At 57.4% G+C, this 19142-nt stretch overlaps 1 protein-coding gene across 1 annotated transcript in view; it reads left to right on the forward strand.

The window, feature by feature from the left end:
• The first annotated feature begins 7421 nt into the window (after positions 1 to 7421).
• Positions 7422 to 19142, forward strand: part of ONECUT3 (one cut homeobox 3) — a 28089-nt gene continuing 16368 nt past the window's right edge. The window contains 3 exon segments of the mRNA XM_049787927.1: positions 7422 to 7584; positions 7587 to 7860; positions 7862 to 8607. Coding sequence (XP_049643884.1) covers positions 7422 to 7584; positions 7587 to 7860; positions 7862 to 8607 — 1183 coding nt within the window.

Here is a 19142-nt window from a genome sequence, read left to right on the forward strand (position 1 = left end):
ATCCATGTGTTAACTCATCACCCACTCATACATCCATGCACCCATCAATTCATCCATCCAACCACCCATCAATCTATCCATATCCATTCACCCACCCATCCACCAATCCACTCATCTACCCACTTATTCATCATCCACCCATCCATTCATCCACCACTCATCCATCCACCCACCCATCCACCCATCCATCCATCCACCCACCCATCCACCCATTCATCCACCCATCCACCTACCCATCCAGTGTCTATCCATCTATTTGTACATCACCCCATTACCAGGCACCTACCAAGTATAGGCCCCATACTACCGATAGAGCTGGGTTCTGGGGCTCTGTCCCCCAGGTCCTCCCCACCTCTTCATTCTTTGTCAATATACAAAATCCCCCCCCCCCCAATGGGAGGCCTCTAACCTGGAGTTTCCTTTCCAGAGCCCAAGGACCTCAGAAACAAGGGCAGGGGAATCTGGGGCAGGTTGAAGGAGTCTGAGGGAGGAACTTCTCTGAGGTGAAGAATGTCCTGACAGCTTGCTTTCTGCAATTGAGGAGTGACAGTACAGACCTTCTGGGGCAAAGTCAGATCTGTCCCTAGGTAGGTGCTTGATAAAACAAAAGTGTGGACCTGAGCAATAGCACAGAAGAAAGGGCACTTGCCTTGCCACATCGATCCTAGCATCCATAGGCCACTGAGCTTATCCAGGGGTGATTTCAGAGTCAGAGCCAGGAGGTTAGCCTAGGCCCACTGCTGAGTGGCCCAAAACCAACCAACCAACAAAGGGCTGGAGAAAGGACAGTTGGGAAGGTTCTTTTTTGCTTTGTTTTCCAAAGACCAAAAAAGGAAGGTCTTGTTGGTTTTGCAGATACCAATACCATTTCCATCCCTGGCACCCCATAGGGTTCCTTGAACCTCATAGAAGTGACCCTTGAGAACAGAGCTATGAATCAGCCCTAAGTGCTATCAGACATGGCCTGAACATAAGGACCACACGGGGGGGGGGGGGTAAAGAAAATCAAGAAGCCAGAGAGACAGTACAGCAGGGTAGGGAGTTTGCCTGAAGACCTGGGTTTAGTCCTCAGTAGTACCCCACAGGGGTCCCCCACACATTGAAGACAAGGCCTGCAGTAGGTCATGAGCAGAGCTGCATGTGTCCATAACAAAATGAAAGCTAAGATAGTGGGCCCCAGAGAGGGCTCAAAGGGAAGGCAACAGGAACTCCAGGGTTCCATCCCCATCCAGGTACTCCCTGGAGCACCACTTCTGAGTGATCGGCCTGAGCAAGAGCTGGAAGTGTCCCCTGGAGCCCAAGAACAAGACTGGGTGGCCCAGAAGGGGCTTGTCCCTGTGAGTTATGGCGTTCCTCCAAAGAGGGAATTCATCCCTCCAAAGGAGGATCCATCTCCTAGGCTCCCCACAAGTCCCAGAGCCTGTGAGGCTGCAGCTGGTATGTCTGAAGAGTAGCCAACGAGGTTTCCCTTCCTGAAGACCTTCCCAGTCTGCCGGTTAAGTCCGTGGGGGCCCAGCTTGTTAAGAGGTGAGCCCGTTAGCAATTAGGACTGTTAGCAGTGGTGGGAAGGAGGAGGAGGAGGCAGGGGGAGTGGGGGGCAGAGGAGGGGGAGAGGGAGGGAGAGGAGGAAAGTGGAAGAGAAGGGTGGAGGGAGAGAGATGGAGGAGATGAGGGGGAGTAAAAGAAAGGGAGGGAAGAAGAGGGAGGAGGAGGGGAGGAGAGGAAGGAGGAGGATGGAGGAAGAAGGAAGGAAGCAGGAAGGGCAGGGCAGGAGGGAGAAGAGGGACAAAGGAGAAAAGAGGAGGGAAGGGGAGGACGAAGGAGAGGAAGAGGGGAGACCCATCAGCCCCCTTTCCTTTTCTGAGCCTTTGCCCTTGGGGTGAGTCCTGAGATTCTGCCCTGGGATGCTCCTGAGGACCAGGCCCCTGCTTGTTTGGCCTTTTGCAGAACCCTTCTTTTCACCCTCCCCAAACCCCTGGAGATCCTTTGGTGAAGCCCCCCCCCCCCAAGTCCTGGACAAGGAGGACCCATATACCCTGTTTACCGCCAAGTCTCTGTGAACATGGGAGCATCTTGTGCCTCTGTTTCCCCATCTGGCACTCAAGTCTCTCCTCTTTTATGACCCTCCACTCTAATCACCTCTCAAAGCCTCTGTCCCAAGTCCCAGACTCCATAGTAAAAGGTGTCTCCATCCCCAAGCGCTAACTTGACCTGAACTCTTTAAACAGCCTATGAAGTTCAGCCTTGGTTGCCCTTCTTTTGGTGGCATTTGTTTCTCCTCCCCAAGCAGAAGGATCCTTGGGGAAGGAGAGTAGGGGGTGAGGTTTTTCCTAGACTAGGAGCTTCTACCTAGTAGGGCAGTCCCCTCTTCATGTCCGCCACGGTCCCCTCTGTCATGTCATATCAGTTAGGACCCTCAGGCATAACCTCCCCAAGTTTGGGACAGTAAGAGGATTGGAGCCCTCTCCAGCCCCCTCCTTCCAGCGAGGCCAGAAGAAGAAGAGAGGGTGTGACCCGACAAATGGCACATTAATGGGGCGCCGGGCGCAGGGTGCGGCTCTCTGGCCCAGTGAACCTCTTAACCCACCTGTAGAGACGGTTCCGGGTCCTCCTGGAGGGCCGGGCGGTGCAGGCGCCGAGAGTCGAGAGTGCGGGTGCTGTGACTCACTTCACCTCTGTCCTGGAGTCCTAGGGGTCCGCTAGGATGTTTCCGGGGGGTGCAGCCCATACACAAACGTTCCCATCCCGCAGCCTCTCTGAATTCTTGGCGGGCCGCGGCTGCAGGCGGGAGCTGTTGGGGTCCCGGTAGAGGCGCCTTAATGGTCCAGACAGCCTCCCCTTCCGAGGGCCAGAGGGCGCTCAGGGTTTCCTCGGCGGCGGCGCGGGGTTCGGGGGCTTCGGGTCGGGAAAGCGGAGCGGAGCTGCTGCTTCTCCAAAGACCCGGCGCCCCAAGCGGGGTTTCGTTGTTCCCGGGACGGGTGCGGGCTCGAACGGCGGAGCAAGGTCGTGGAGCGGCTGCTCCGGGGCCGGGCTCCCTCTTTTGCGGCGACCACCCGCGCCCTGCCGCTGCCCTGCCTCAGTTTCCCCAATTGCCAAGTGCGGAATCAAGGCCCCCTTCTTCGTGCGCTTTTGAGGGGCCGCGAGGGGGTGGGGAGCGCAGAGAGGGAACGGGCCGCGCCTGTTACCCCCACTTCCACTGCTGCCCAGTTCCTCTGGGCCGCATCCCCGAGCTCCAGCCCGAACCAAGACCTCAGTCGCCGCGTGGGACTGAGACCCAGCCGGCGGCCACGGAGAGGGAGGGTCCCCCCAGAGCCTCTGCAGATTGGGAAACTTGAGGCTCAGGCGAGGCGCTGGCCACCTGCACGGTGGGTCAAGGGTTCCAGGTGGTCTTGAACGGTGGGGAGACGGAGAGCACCGGGGGGCGAGCCCGAGAGACGCACCCCCGCCGGGACCCCGCGCGCAAACCAGCGCGTGTGCCCGGAGCGCGGCGGGCGGCGCGGACCGTAGGCAGAAGAAGCCGAGCCGGGCGGATGCGGGAATCGATGCGGCGCAGCTGTCGCCCCCGGCGCCCGCGGGAGGTTCGCCACGTCGGGCCCGCCAGGGGAGAATCCCCCGCGTCTTGGCGCCCCGAGTTCTGGTTCCGCACAGCCCCCCACCCGCCCTACGCAAGGTTGTCGGAGACACGGGTGCACTCAGAGTCGTCAAACTCCCTCTTTACACACACACACACACATGTACCTTCCATGACAGGCTCCCCATAACCCTGACCCCCCCTTAAGCGCCCCTTAATCGAAACCAATCTTCACACCCCCGCCAGGAACGAAGAAGCCCAGTCGGGAAGGCGGAAAGCGTGTCCACCAGGCGCTCCGCTGCCTCCTCATCCCGCAAGAAGGCTTCAAGTTTGGGGCTTTGGGGCGCGCGCACCATTATCGGGGCTCAGGTGGAGTTAGAGGCCTGGATGTGGGGTTCCTTAGTCCTCAATGTCTCTGCAAACCTTGTCTGGATCTTCTTCGAGGAATAAAGCGCAGCGTGCACTGAGAAATCGGATCTCAAAACCAGCTTTAAGGAACCAAAGGGAGGATGGTGAGAAGGAGAAACTGGGGGATATTCCTGCCCCCGATTTTTAACCACAGTATCAAAGCCAGAAGAAATTAGAAGGAAATTAGAAGGGTTCTAGCAGGGATGAATCCTGATAGTAGGTAGAAAGAGGGTAGGGGGGTCTCAGGAGATGGTTGGAAGAACTGAGAGGACTTGAGACCCCCATTACACTGTTTTTGGGGATCTAACCTTGTGCTGCTAAACTGGAATTGGGCATCGAGGGGTTCTTGCCCTCTAGTGGGGCAGCTAACACCAGCCAAGCCAGGGGTACCCTGAAGCACAGACAGACAGGCCGGGTGACCAATGCCCACATTTCCTAGAAGGTAGACAGGTGGAGAACTCTCAGGGTCTGACCCAGATCCCCGCAGGGGTGAGAATGGGGGGCACCTAGCCCCTTTCCTCCCTCTCCTCCCCCATCTGCAATTTGCCTAACGATCCTGGATCGATAGAGGCCCCTCCCCGCCCCCACGCCAGCTCAATTCTATTTTACTAATTACTAAAAGGCCGCGGGTGCTGGTGGCAGTGATGGGGAGCCGCCAGTGCTAGGGTTCCTGGGGCCCCACCCGGCTCTTCAGAGAATGGAAAATTCTGGAATGCCCAGAGGAGTCTGTGTCCCAGCCAGTCAGGGAGCTGGGGGGGGGGGACTGTGGACACCCCTAGGAGGCTGTTTTTGTAGGGTCTTTGGACTTATGGTGACCCCAGACAGCAGCGGGGAGAGGTTGCATCTCAAACCCATACCCTGGCTTTTTCCCCTCAAAAAGGGGATGAATGGTTTTGACTATACCCCCCACCAAAATGAGGCCAAAATACAAGCTAATGATCAAAATAAAAATAGCTCTCAGAGTGCTAGAAAGATGTAATGAGAAAAATCAGAAGCTTTAAAATCTTGTACAGAGCACCCATAGCCTGATATTGGGGGGACTCACTCTTTTGTTTTCCTTCATCCCCCCACATCCCACCCCACCGCCCACCTAATCCATCCCCCATGGACCAGGGACACGGAACATTTTATGGGGATGGATTGATTTTAGATGCCGCGATTATTTTTAATGATCTGTGATTGTTGGAGGATGGGTAGGGGTGGGTTAGGGGCTTAGCACAGCCAGACCCACCCCCTAAATTCTACTTGGGGAGAAGGAGCATGCTGATTCCCTTTCCCACATGTGGTTTCCCACTTGGGAGTTAGGGGTTCACCCTCCAGCACTAGGAGATGTGTGGTTCTGGATGGGGGCACAGGTGTCTTTTGCATTGGGGCTACCAGAGAAGGGCACTCACTTTCCAGCTCTCTAGGACTTAGTGGGCAGCTTGGATCTCTAGAGCTGAGGGAGAGTCAGTTGGTTCTGACTAGATGTTGAATTTAAGCATCAACAGATTTCCTGGAATTATGCCCCCCAGCACTAGAGCCGGGTCCCCCCCCCCCAGGCTGAACCAATCCCTACAGGACCCCCTATTAGGTAGTTAGCATCTCCATACTGTGCTGAGGTAGTGAAAGCACCCCAATCCCCCCATGCCGCTCCCTCCCCCTTGCCTCGTAGTCCTTTGGAGAAAGGAATATGCAAAGATTAATCGCATCTGCTGGGGTAAGGACTGAGAGCCGAGGACGTGGCTCCAGCTGATTTGCTTGGGGACGCCAGAGTTTTCCTAGTTCTAGGGCTTCAAGGCTTGGTGCTCTTGCTGAGACCAGGCTGAGGGGAGGAGACACGCTCTCCCCCAGAGAGAGAGAGAGAGAGAGAGAGAGAGAGAGAGAGAGAGACAGAGAGAGAGAGAGAGAGACAGAGAGAGAGAGAGAGACAGAGACAGAGACAGAGAGAGACAGAGAGACAGAGAGAGACAGAGAGAGACAGAGACAGAGAGAGACAGAGAGACAGAGAGACAGAGAGACAGAGAGAGACAGAGAGACAGAGAGAGAGACAGAGAGAGAGAGAGAGAGAGAGAGAGAGAGAGAGAGAGAGAGAGAGAGAGAAGAGGGCAGGGAGGACACTTGCCCTGGGGTTGATCCCCTGCACCCGATAGAGTCCCCAGAGCCCCATCAGGAGTAATCCCTGAGTGCCCAGCCAGGAACCAGCCCTGAAGTGGCCTTAATGTGGTCCGATGTGGCCAGAAAACAAACCACCACCAATAAATAAATAAATAAATAAATAAATAAATAAATAAATAAATAAATAAATAAATAAATAAATAAATAAATAAAACAAAGATCCTTTTCCTCTCCTGGAAAAATGGCAAATGTGGGAAAGGGATGTTGACCTCACCAGGAAGGAGGTGAAGATGGGTTTTCCTGATGGAATCACTCCCTCCCCAGGATTCTGGCTTAGACACAAAAATGGGGGTCCTACTTGTTGGGGTCAAACCCCTACTTCCATTGGGGATCAATTGGAGGCTCTCTGCCTATGGAATTCTTCCCTTTCATCTCCATTTCCAGGGAGCCCAGGCCAAATGTATTTCCAGGCAAAGAAGCAAACTGACCACCCCCCAAAAAAAAATAAGGGGTGTCTTGAGCTGGAGGGGGACAGAATCCGAGTGAGTCCCCATTTCCAGGTGGAGAGCAGAGAAGGATCATCCTTAACTGTATTCGAGAGGCATTGGGTTCTTTTCAGATATTTTATTTTTGTGGGGGGGGGGGCTACCCCTAGTGATGTTCAGGCGGTTACTCTTGGCTCTGCACTCAGGAATCACTCCTGGCAAACTCGAGGGACCCTGTGGGATGCCGAAGATCCAACCCGAGTCGGTGGAGTGCAAGACAAATGCCCTCCCCGCCGTGTGTCCCATCGCTCTGGTCCCAAGTACTAGGGCTCTTAGGGACTCCTCCAAACCTGTGCCCAACCGTGCCGCCCTGAAATCAGATGCTCCCAGTTACAGCTGAGGGTACTGTGCCCCAGAGCCGCCCCAGGAAAGGGGGCTGAAGCTGAGCTAGAAGAGCTGGGGGAGCTGTGTGTATTCCTGGGGAGCAGAGCCCTGGCAGACACGCCCCCCCGCCCCGCCGCGCTCGCGTGTGTCCCGCGCCCGGCGCGGTCGGTCTCCGGGTGCGGCCGGGCTGGCCCCCGTGGGGGCGCGGGCGGGCGGGCGGGCGAGCGGGCGGCGGGAGGCGGGGGGGCGCGGGGAGCGGGTGGGCGGGGAGTGACGTCAGGGCCGGGGCCGGGGCGCCGGCTGCGGTTCCCGCGCCACATCCACAGCCGAGTGCCCGCCGCGCGCGGCGTCTCCGATAGCCTCGCGCGCGCAAAGCCAGCCACCGGCCCGGCGGGCGGGCGGACGGACGGACAAACGCACGGACGGACGGACGGACAGGCGGGCCATGCGGCGGCCCTGAGCGCGCGCGGCCGAGCATGGAGCTGAGCTTGGAGAGTCTGGGGGGGCTGCACGGCGTGGCCCACGCGCCGGCGGGCGAGCTGCTGAGCCCGGGCCACGCGCGCTCCGCGGCGGCGCAACACCGCGGCCTGGTGGCGCCCGGGCGGCCCGGCCTGGTGGCGGGCATGGCCAGCTTGCTGGACGCGGCGGCGGCGGCGGGCGGCGGCGGGGCGGGCGCGGGGCGCGGGGGGGCGCGGGCGGCGGCGCCGATTTCCGCGGCGAGCTGGCCGGCCCGCTGCACCCCGCCATGGGCATGGCCTGCGAGGCGCCCGGCCTGGGGGGCACCTACACCACGCTCACGCCCCTGCAGCACCTGCCGCCGCTCGCCGCCGTGGCCGACAAGTTCCACCAGCACGCGGCGGCCGCGGCGGTGGCCGGGGCGCACGGCGGCCACCCGCACGCCCACCCGCACCCCGCGGCCCGCGCCGCCCCCGCCGCAGCGCCTGGCGGCCAGCGTGAGCGGCAGCTTCACCCTCATGCGCGACGAGCGCGCGGCGCTCGCCTCCGTGGGCCACCTCTACGGGCCCTACGGCAAGGAGCTGCAGGCCATGGGCTCGCCGCTGTCGCCGCTGCCCAACGCGCTGCCCCCCGCGCTGCACGGCGCCCCGCAGCCCCCGCCGCCGCCGCCGCCGCCGCTGGCCGCCTACGGCGCGCCGGGCCACCTGGCCGGCGACAAGCTGCTGCCCCCCGCCGCCTTCGAGCCCCACGCCGCGCTGCTGGGGCGCGCCGAGGACGCGCTGGCCCGCGGGCTGCCCGGAGGCGGCGGCGGGGGCGGCGGCGGCGGCGGCGCGAGCGGCGGGGGGCCCGCGGGGCTGCTGGCGCCTCTGGGCGGGCTGGCGGCGGCCGGGGCGCACGGGCCGCACTCGGGGGGCGGCGGAGGCGGCCCCGGCGGGGGCGGCCCCGGCGCGGGCGCGGGCGCGGCGGCCGAGGAGATCAACACCAAGGAGGTGGCGCAGCGCATCACGGCCGAGCTGAAGCGCTACAGCATCCCGCAGGCCATCTTCGCGCAGCGCATCCTGTGCCGCTCGCAGGGGACCCTGTCCGACCTGCTGCGGAACCCCAAGCCCTGGAGCAAGCTCAAGTCGGGCCGCGAGACCTTCCGCAGGATGTGGAAATGGCTGCAGGAGCCCGAGTTCCAGCGCATGTCGGCGCTGCGTCTCGCAGGTAAGGGAAGGAAAGGAAAGAGGAAGGAAGGGAGGGAGGGAGGAAGGAAGGGAGGAAAGGAAAGAGGAAGGAAGGAAGGAAAGGAAAGAGGAAGGAAGGAAGGAAGGAAGGAAGGAAGGAAGGAAGGAAGGAAGGAAGGAAGGAAGGAAGGAAGGAAGGAAGAAGGAATTGGCAGAAGCGAGCGCGGGGCTGCAAGGGCCAGGCGGGTTGGGGGGCGGACCCGGCTCCCCGGTTCTCCAGCTGCGAGCGCGCGCCCACCTGGCCCGAGGTGGCCGCTTGGCCCGAGTCTGCTCGCTCAGCCCAGCAGAGCGAAGAGACTGCGCCCGGAGACTGCGGGTACCCTCGTCCAAACGGGAAAGGGATTCGGCGCACCCCAAATCAGCCCCGCCGGGACCAGGAATTACTCCTGGGGGAAAGATCAGGGCGCTAGGGTAGGACCTAGAGGTTTGGGTCTTGTCCCCCAAACAACTTATCCACTAGCTTATTGTGTGTGTGCGCGCGCGCTCCCGTGCCTTTAGGGGTGCTCTGGCCCCGGACTCGTTCGCTGGGGTCCCCACTTCCCTCAGGGCCGAAGCGGACAGCGCCGAGCCCCGAGCTCCGCACGCCGCGGCGGCCACCGGTCACCGATCGGGGCCGGGACCGCGCGCTCAGCTCCCCGCTGCCCCAGAGCGCGCTTCTTTGTAGCTCGGCCCCCGCGATCGATAGCCCCCCGCCCCCCTCCGGCCGCTGGCAAAGGTCACTCGAGAACGGGCGGGGGAGGGGCTGCCCGGGGACCCTCGCCCGCAGGGTCTGGAGGCCTTTACATCCCTGCCGGCTGCCTGCTCCGATGGCTTCGCTTCTGGCCTCCCCCGGGATGCTGGGGGGCGCGGCTGCCTCCCCTTCTCCGATGGGTGCCTGGTATTTCCAGCTCCAGGCTTTGTTGGGGGTCAAGTGTCCCCTCCTTATCATTATTTCTCTCCATATTTCTCTCTCTCTCTCTCTCTCTCTCTCTCTCTCTCTCTCTCTCTCTCTCTCTCTCTCTCTCTCTCTCTCTCTCTCTCTCTCTCTCTCTCTCGCTGTGTTTCTGTCTCTTACAGCCCACTCCAGCCACCAGGTCCCAGAGACATGCGTCCCTCCATTAGGTTTTCCATGCCTCCCCCCCCCCCACGAGCAGGTCCCTTTCTCCTGGGTGCAGTAGGAGCGCAGGAGAATGCCCCACCCGTGTCCCGGACTTGGTTTGGGTAGAGGGTGCCTCTCTCTCTCTCTCTCTCTCTCTCTCTCTCTCTCTCTCTCTCTCTCTCTCTCTCTCTCAACACTCTCTCTCTCTCTCTCTATATCTCTCTCTCTCTCTCTCTCTCTCTCTCTCTCTCTCTCTCTCTCTCTCTCTCTCCCCCTGCTGCTGCGGGGACAATAGCCGCTTGGAGCGAGCGCCCAATCGATCGCTTCTCTGCACACTGGGGCCCGCGAAGCTGGAGGGGGTTGGGGCGCAAAGTGGCCAGAGGAGGGAGGCTAGGGGAGGGGGTACTGGAACCTCTAACCCAGGCAGCCTCGCAGGGTGGGGGGGATGTAGAGGGACCCTGACTTTCTCCCTCCCCCTGCCAGGTGAGTTGCACCAGTCCGTGCCCCTAGGTGGGCCTCAGTTTCCCCCTTGTACAGCACCAGGCGTCTCACTGAGTGTCTGGGACGCTTACATTTGGGTCCTGGGGAGACACATTCTTGCCCCTTCCATGGGCTTGGTGACAAAGTCCATGCGTGTTCGGGTGTCATTGTTAGATTAGAAATGGCGACGAGGAGATGGGTAGTTTTGGGGGTGGTGGGGTTCCCTCTGTCTTGCTCACCACACCCGACATATGTAATCAAAGTGGGGGGGCTGGGGGTCAGACTAGGCCATGCCCCTACAGGGCTCTGACTCTCGGGCACTGGGAGGACACAAGGGAGAGGCAGGTCACCCCCCTTTGAAGTACTCTAGCAAAGGCGGGGTTCTGAGGGTGGTGAGAGGCTTCATTGTAGGAGGACATCGAATGACTCTGCTGTCACCAAACAGACCACCCTACTTCCTCCTTAGCACACACATTTGGGGGGATATTATGTCCAACACAGCTGTACCCCTAAGAACATCCTCCTTATTTCTTGCCCGTTGTTCCTTCATGGAGCTGTGTATGAAATCATATACTTGGGGGCTTCAGACCACCCCAGAATCACACAGGCTCTGCGAGAAAGCCCCAACCCAAAGAAGGAGTCCCTGTTTAGGCTTCCCTTCCACTGCTCCTTCTGTAGTTACAGGAGAAACTGAGGCTTCTTGGTTCCCTAACCTACAGTGCACTAAATGTCTGCTTCGGGGCTGCAGAGGGTGTGGGGAATGAGTGCAGGATCCTGTCGTGCTTGCAGGTCTGGAGAATATAGACTGCCCCCCCCTCCTCTGGCCCCTCTGGTGACCCCGATTGGGGCCTTCCAGAACCCGGCTGCTCAGCCACACGTCCCGCAGTTGCCGGCAGCTCCGGAGCACGCCAGGCCGGTCTGGGACCCGCCGAGGGGCTACGTGCTAATTAGGCGCCGGGCGGCCAAGAGGCCTTTAGTTCCGGTCGCTGCGCAAATGAAAAGACTTTAAGTGGCGGAAAATCGCCACAGTTAGGGGAGGCGGCAGGGCGCGTCCCCCGCCACCACCGCACGCGAATCCCCGGGCTCCCCAAGCACCTCTGTGGACCAGTTCGTCCCCTCCACACCTCAACGTCAGGGATGGTGGCGTTGCCTTTTTTCCTCCCCTGTCAACCATCTCTGGGCTCTGGGCTCGGCCTGATCACCCTCTGGGTGTCCCTGGACTGTGCGTAGGCTGCGAGGTTCACCCTCCTGGCACTTGGGTCCTGGCAGAAAAAAAGACACAGAGGTGGAGCCCGAAAGATGGGACAGCGGGGTAGGGGGGGAAGCATTTGCCGTGCACGTGGCCCATCTGGGTTCAATCCTTAGTACCCCAAAGGATCTCCTTAGCAAGGCCAGGAGTGATCCCTGAGTGCAGAGCCAGAAATCAGTCCTAAGCCACTAGGTGTGGTCCCCAAAACAAAATCAATTAACCAAACAAGCAAGCTAACAAGACCTAGAGATGGAGCGAGTAGCAATAAAAGGGAAGAAACAGAAGCACAAAAGCCCAAGAAAGCCCCCCCCAAAACAGCGAAAAAGTGTGAGCCTGCCAAGACTCTCCACTTCTCAGCTCCACCACCAGCTCCCTGAGAAAGGGGTGATTCCCTTTTCTTTTTTTCAGAAGCAACCAGAAAAATCCAGCTAGGCAACCTCAAGACTCCCCACCCATGTGCTTCAGGCCTGTCTGGGTCTCGTGCCTCAGTTTACCGGTCTGTGAAATGTGTGCACAAGCAGGGTTCTGATAAGCTAAGATTTTGGGAACCCCCCAGGTTGGTCCTGTAGCCCAACTACCCCTCCTCAACCCGCTACCCGGAGGTTCTCACTCCACCGAGGGGCCTGTGGTTCCCCGCCACCCAGAGCTAGCCCTCCCCTGGGCCATCTCCAACAGTAATTACGGGAGAGGGCCTGGGGGAGGGGCGGCTGCTCCGGTGGGGCTGGGGGCGGTCGATGAATTCGAATTACCGTCTCCGATTCATCACCGACGCCAGGTCGATAGCTACAGCTTTGGCCGGCTTCAAATATTGTTAAAATTGCAACTCGGGAGAGAAAAGTATTTTATTTTTTGGTAACTGATCAGAAAAAAAAATGTATAAAAGAAAATATCAGAGAAAAATGGATCAAAGGAGGGTTGTACTGCGCGCGTGTGTACACACACACACACACACACACACACACACACACACACACACGCTCGCGCACGCAACCTACCATGTGCAGAATCCTGGAGAAGAAGTGGTGGAGGCCAATTTGGGGAAAACTGAGGCAGGAAGCATGAGGCAGGCGTGGTTAGAGTGGATATGGGGTGGATGAGAAGGGAAAGGAGAAAAACCCACCAGCACCCACAGGCTAGGGCAGGCCTGACCTGCACCCCACTTCCCTGCCCCCCAGACCACCATTCTAGACAGAAATCTGGGGGAAAAGGGTTCAAGGTTGAAGGTTCTCAAACTGGCAAAAGCCAATCTAATGGCTCCCATTGGAGAGAACCCCACAGGTCTCCCCATCTTTGCTGTCGAAATTTTACCTTCCAGGGACCTAGCAGAGTGGAAGTACAGCAGACAGAGAGAGCTCTAGCCTTGCATACAGCTGACCCAGAATCAATCCTCAGCACCCCATAGGGTCCTCTAAACTCCACTAGGAATGATTCCTAAGCACAGAACAATCTGGGGTAAGTCCTGAGCACCACCACATATGGCTTCAAAGCAGGCAAAGCCAAGTCAAACAGAAAGCCTAAAACCTTCACCTTCCATTGCAAAGGGCCGCAAACTCTCTGACTCTAAACCTAGGGCTCCACCAATGATCCCTGTGTGCCGGGGATGTGCCCCAGTTTCCTCATCTGAGAAATGAACAGAATTCTACACCCCCCTTTCTACCCCATAAGTTCAGGGGTGGTGGGGAAAATATGCCTAAATCCACTCCCCAGCATGGTGCACCCCAGGAGTGAAAGGATTCAAATGAGATTCCAAGAGATTGTGGGGTTTTCTTGAGGGGGGATTGTTTTGTTTGGGGGCCACACTCAGTAGGGATGTGATGGGGTATGTAAAGGAAGCACCCTCCCTGCCGTTTCATCTCACCAACCCCTTATATTTTTTGAGGTGTGTTTGGGCTATTTATGACCATGCTCAGAGACTACTCCTGACTCAGCTTTCAGAGCTGCTTCTTGGGTTGCTCAGGGGGACCCTGCGCTGCTGAGGATGGGAACTGGGGCACTACCTGAAGGGCCTGAGCTCACCCATTAAGCCTCTCCACTCTGACTTGCTGGTACCCAGTTTAGGATCCTAGAACTGAGTCCAAGACACTCCTCTCTCTCCCCTATACTTCCACCCCTCTGTGAGGTGGACCCTGGTCCCCAGATGTGAAGAATGGCAGAAGAGCTGCAGCACCCCCAGGAGACAAAGCCTGGCAGGGGCAGGCAAGTGGGCTAGCAGGAGCAAAGGAAAGAGGCACAGGTCAAACAGCCTGGCCTCACAGGTGTATGTCCAGAGTCCCTTTGGGGGGCTCTCTGGGGAGGCAGAATCTTGAGGATTCCTTGAGGGGTCACCAGAGATCCTTAGGGAGGGCCATCTGAACCTGCCACTTGGGGATGATGTCCCAGGCCCCATCATTCCTCCATGCAGTGAGACAAGGACTTGCCAAGCCCCTCCAGAGGCAGCCTGGGGGGGTCCTCACCCCTACATTTCCCTTTGCTTCTTCATCAAGCCTCCCCACTCTGTCTCTCCAGTTCCTTCCCCCTCAGCCTTTATCCCTCAGCCCTGGAGCCTCCAACCTCTGTCTCTCCTCTTAGCAGCCCCTTTAGGACCATCCAGAGTCTGAACAACTCATTGCAACTCTTCCCTCTTTCCTCCCTCCCTCTCCTCTTCCTCCAGCTCCTCCTCACCTTCCTCCTCTCCCCCCCTTTCTCCTCCTCTCCTCCCCTCATTCCGCTCCTTTCTCCCTCCTCACTTTCTCCCCTCTTCCTCCCTGGTGCCCAGACGCCCACACCCCATGACTGCCTCCAGCTCCCCACCAACTACAGGCACTTCTTAGGGCTCCTTCTCTGCTGCTCTAGATTGCTTCATTTTTCTTGCCTTTTCTCTTTTTAAATCAAGCTTGGAATTAAATATGCACCTTGATCAATAAGGCAGGCCTGGCTGGTGAGGGAAGGGAGAGGCAGAGCCTGGGACGACAGCCACTGGGTCTCAGTTTCCCCACAGCCACCTCAGACTCGCCTGCAGGGGAGTTAGGACAAGGAACTCCCCTTCAGTCAGTGGGGTCCCCCTTTGTGGGCAGTTGTGGGACCCGGGAGTCCCTCAACCTACTGAAGTATGATGGGATGGAGCAGTGTCCTACAGCAGACAGGGATAGGGACAGAGACAAGCAATCTGGCGGGGACATGTGTCCTTAGACTGGACACGCACACAGACACGCATAGACTCCAAGACAGATGCGCGCATAAGAACGGATACGCGCACTCGTGTACCAACACAAAAAGACTCATAGGGGCTGGAGAGATAGCATGGAGGTAAAGCGTTTGCCTTTCATGCAAGAGGTCATCGGTTCGAATCCCAGCGTCCCATATGGTCCCCTGTGCCTGCCAGGAGCAATTTCTGAGCATGGAGCCAGGAGTAACCCCTGAGCACTGCCGGGTGTGACCCAAAAACCACAAAAAAAAAAAAAAAAGACTCATAGGATGTGCACATACGGGTATGGACACTCTCAGGCTGCAGAACAGACACGCATATTGGATATTGGACAAGCTCACTCGAGTGCGGTCTCGAAGACCCAGGATGGACGGTTCCGAAAAGCCGTGTACACTCGCTCAAGAATGCTTGTGGCTGCCAAACGGGTCCACCAGTGCGAATGCGCCACACCACTCAGAATGCAGAGACGCAAGCGTGGAAGGGCTCAAGGATGCACATGATGGGGCCGGAGAGATAGCATGGAGGTAAGGCATTTACCTTTCATGCAGAAGGTCATCGGTTCGAATCCCGGCGTCCCATATGGTCCCCTGTGCATGCCAGGAGCAATTTCTGAGCACGGAGCCAGGAAAAACCCCTGAGTACTGCCGGGTGTGACCCAAAAACCACAAAAAAAAAAAAAAAAAAAAGGATGCACATGTGAAAACACACGGAGAAGCGAATGTGGACACGCACAATGAGGCAGGTGTGGACGTGTTCAAGGATGCGCGTGTGGACACGCAGACACGCCAGTGTGGACGAACTCACTCTGAAAAGCAGGTGCAGCCCCATGCGCACACACATGGAAACTTTCCCTAGGGCCTGGGACCATTTCCCCCAGGGTTCAGCTCCTGACACCGCCTGCCAATTGGAGGTGTCTGGGTGTCAGGGGATAGGAAAAGGGGGGCGGGCCCGGAGAGATAGCACAGCGGCGTTTGCCCTGCAAGCAGCCGATCCAGGACCAAAGGTGGTTGGTTCGAATCCCGGTGTCCCATATGGTCCCCCGTGCCTGCCAGGAGCTATTTCTGAGCAGATAGCCAGGAGTAACCCCTGAGCACTGCCGGGTGTGGCCCAAAAACAAAAAAAAAAAAAAGGGGGGGGGCGGGATTTCTTCTCTAACTCCAAGACTTTTTCAGACGCAGCCTGGGGGTCATTCATATGCTAGTCTAGACCCGCCCCCAGACCTCGGGAAGAGGAGCTGATAGGGTACGGGGAGCCAGAATATGCGGGGACACTGGATTTCCAAGTGCTCTGGAGCAAGCCTGCGTGGAGAGTGAAAGTGGAAAGGACAATGTCTCAGTTTCCCCACTGCCACCCTGTTGCTCCAAGGCGCTCCTGAGGTCAGTCAGACCAGAGTCTTGTTACCAAACCCCAAAGAAGCCAGTTCAGTTTGGTTTGCTACTCCGATTGGAGCGCAGGTAGCTGACCCGCACCTAATACTGGGGTGCAGTCCACACTGAGAATCTGAGAATCCTCCGTCTTGGGGCTTCATTCGGTGAATGAATGAATGTCGGGGAGAAGAGGCTTGGGGTGTGCATTGAAAGCACATTGGGGAAGGGGAAGGGGAGGTTAAGAGAGGCAGCTCCTGAGGATGGGTTTAAGGTCTCCAGCACAGGGAGGAACTAGTAACCTGGAGGTGGATGCTGTTCCCTTCACCCTATTCTCTCCCTTTTAAAACAAAGAGAAAGTGGGTGGCTAGAGCAATTGCACAGCAGGGAAGGCATTTGCCTTGCAAGCAACCAACCTGTGGTCTATCCCTGGTATCTCCTATGGTCCCAGAGCCTACCAGGAGTGATTTCTTTCCTTTTTTTCGGGGGGGGGGCACACTCGGCGGAGGCGTTCAGGAGTTACTTCTGGCCTGTGCTCAGAAGTTATTCCTGGCATTGGGGCTGGTGCCATAGCGCAGTGGTACGGCATTTGCCTTGCATGTGCTGACCTAGAATGGACAGCGGTTCAATCCCCAGGTGTCCCATATGGTTCCCCAAGCCAGGAGCTATTTCTGAGCACATAGCCAGGAGTAACCCCTAAGCATCACCAGGTGTGGCCCAGAAACCTAAAAAGGAAGTTATTCCTGGCAGTTATTCCTGGAGACCATATAGAATGTTCTAGATCAAACCGGGATCGGCCACGTGCAAGGTATATGCCCTACCCCCTGTGCTATCTCTCCAGCACCAGCCAGGAGTAATTTCATAGCATAGAGACAGGAATAACCCCTGTGCATCCTTGGCTGTAGTCCAAAAACTAAGACTAGGGGCCCGGAGAGATAGCACAGCAGCGTTTGCCTAGCAAGCAGCTGATCCAGGACCAAAGGTGGTTGGTTCGAATCCCGGTGTCCCATATGGTCGTGCCCCCCCCACCCTACCCCCACCCCCCCCCATGCCTGCCAGGAGGTATTTCTGAGCAGACAGCCAGGAGTAACCCCTGAGCACTGCCGGGTGTGACCCAAAAACCAAAAAAAAAAAAACCTAAAACTAAAACAGAAATACAAACTGGGCCAAAGCTATAGTACAACAGAGCAGTGCTTGCCTTGTACACAATGGATCTGAGTTTTATCCCCAGCATTCCATAAGGTCCCCCAAACCCACCAGGAGTGATCCCTTAGTGCAGAGCCAGAAGTCAGCCCTGAGCATAGCTGGAGTGGCCCAAAAGCCTCAAATTAATTAATTAATTAATTAATTAATGTAAAGTTTTAAATATTTTTTTAGAGCCCAGAGAGCGTCAAAAGCACTTGCCTTGTTTGAGTCTGATCTTGCTGGGTCCCTGACGCCCAATCATGTCCTCCCACCTGAGCCCCACTGGGAATCCATAGCCAGAACTGATCCCAAAGCCTAGGTGTGACCCCAAAACTCTTTCCAAATTGACACCTTGGCCAGGTTCCAAACTGAAACAGAACTAGAAGCTTCCTAGTTTCCTCTCTAGACCCAAACTTCATCTCCAGTTCTTTTGGAGACAGAGAACTTCACCCCAAACCAAGGGCAAGTTCTTATCTCCTTAAAGGGAGCCACACAGTGGGGAACTGCTGGCCACTTACTCCTATTCAATCCCCAATACCATTTAGAGTACTGAAGAGGGAGGGAGGAAGGAAGAAAGGGAGCGAGGGAGAGAGGGAGGGAGGTCAGAGAGATAGTATAGCTGGGAGGGCGCTTACCTTTCACAAACCCAACCCAGGTTTAATCCATGGCACCCCCATATAGTCTCCAGAAATAATTACTGAGTGTAGAGGCAGAAATAACCCCTAAGAGGGAGGAAGGGAGGGAGGGAGGGAGGGAGGGAGGGAGGGAAAGAGGGAGGAAGGAAGGACGGAAGAACGGGAGGGAGGGAGGAAGGACGGAAGGAAGGAGGAAGGAAGGAAGGAAGGAAGGAAGGAAGGAAGGAAGGAAGGAAGGAAGGAAGGAAGGAAGGAAGGAAGGAAGGAAGGAAGGAAGGAGAAAAGAGGGATAACCTCCCCTTAAGGGACGGCAGACAACACTCCACATTAGAAGAGTGTCCCCCCCCACTTCCTCCTAGTCTAGTCTGTCCTAAGCCTTTTCATTGTGTTATTTCAGGGGTAGAGGACACACCTGGAAGTTCTTGGGGGTCACTGTGGTGTTGCTGGAAGCTAGATGTGGTGTGAGGATCAGCAGGGTGCCAATACCTCAACCCCCTCACCCCAATCCTTCCTGGTGAGGCACTTTGAAGCTCAGGAAACGTGAGGCTGTTGGATGGTACGTGTGGTCAAACCCCACCCCCCAACTCCAGCTGTGCTCAGAGGCAGAGCCGAGGACCCAGAGTGTTTGCGTGTGCGTATGAGTGTATCTGGGGATTAAATTCGGGTCACTGAAGCGCCCCCTTATCGAGCTGCTTCCTTATCCCGCTTTCGGTCATTTTTCTCAAATCCATCTCCGGGTTGCCAGCTGCAGTGACTTCCGACCTTTCCATTCTGTTCTTTGATTCACTCATTTGGTTTTGGTATTTAGAACAAATCCGGTGGTGCTCAAGGCTGACTCCTGGCTCTGTGCTCTGGCATCACTCCTGGTGGGGCTCAGGGGATTCTATGGGGTGTCTGGGATTTAACCCCAGTTCTTTGCATGCAAAGCAATCTCCCTGCCTGCTGTCCTGTCACTCTGGCACTCTGGCCCCTTTTGGCTCTCAAAATTAAAAGCTCTGAGTCAGGCCAAAAGCTGCTGAATGGGGGGGGGGCAGTTTTTAGGGCTGCAGATCCCAGTTAGGGAATAGCCCATGACAACCCCTCCCCCCTCCGGGGAACCTCCAGATGGAGCCCCAGGGAGGGGCAGGCCCAGAGGCCCTCGGGAAGCACATTTCCCTGATAAGTCTTTGAAAGGCTCAGAACTAATTTGAAAATGCGGTTATTAAAATCCCATTAGGATACGTGGAATCGGGAGGCGGGTTCCTGCCTGGCTGGGAGCCCACAGGGGGCTGGGGGCTGGTGGGGGGGCAGAGGCAGCAGAGAGGCCTACTGCTGGATGTGGCCCCTAAAAAAATGAAAGG

Source organism: Suncus etruscus, chromosome 15, assembly GCF_024139225.1.
Source record: "Suncus etruscus isolate mSunEtr1 chromosome 15, mSunEtr1.pri.cur, whole genome shotgun sequence".
NCBI lineage: Eukaryota > Metazoa > Chordata > Mammalia > Eulipotyphla > Soricidae > Suncus > Suncus etruscus.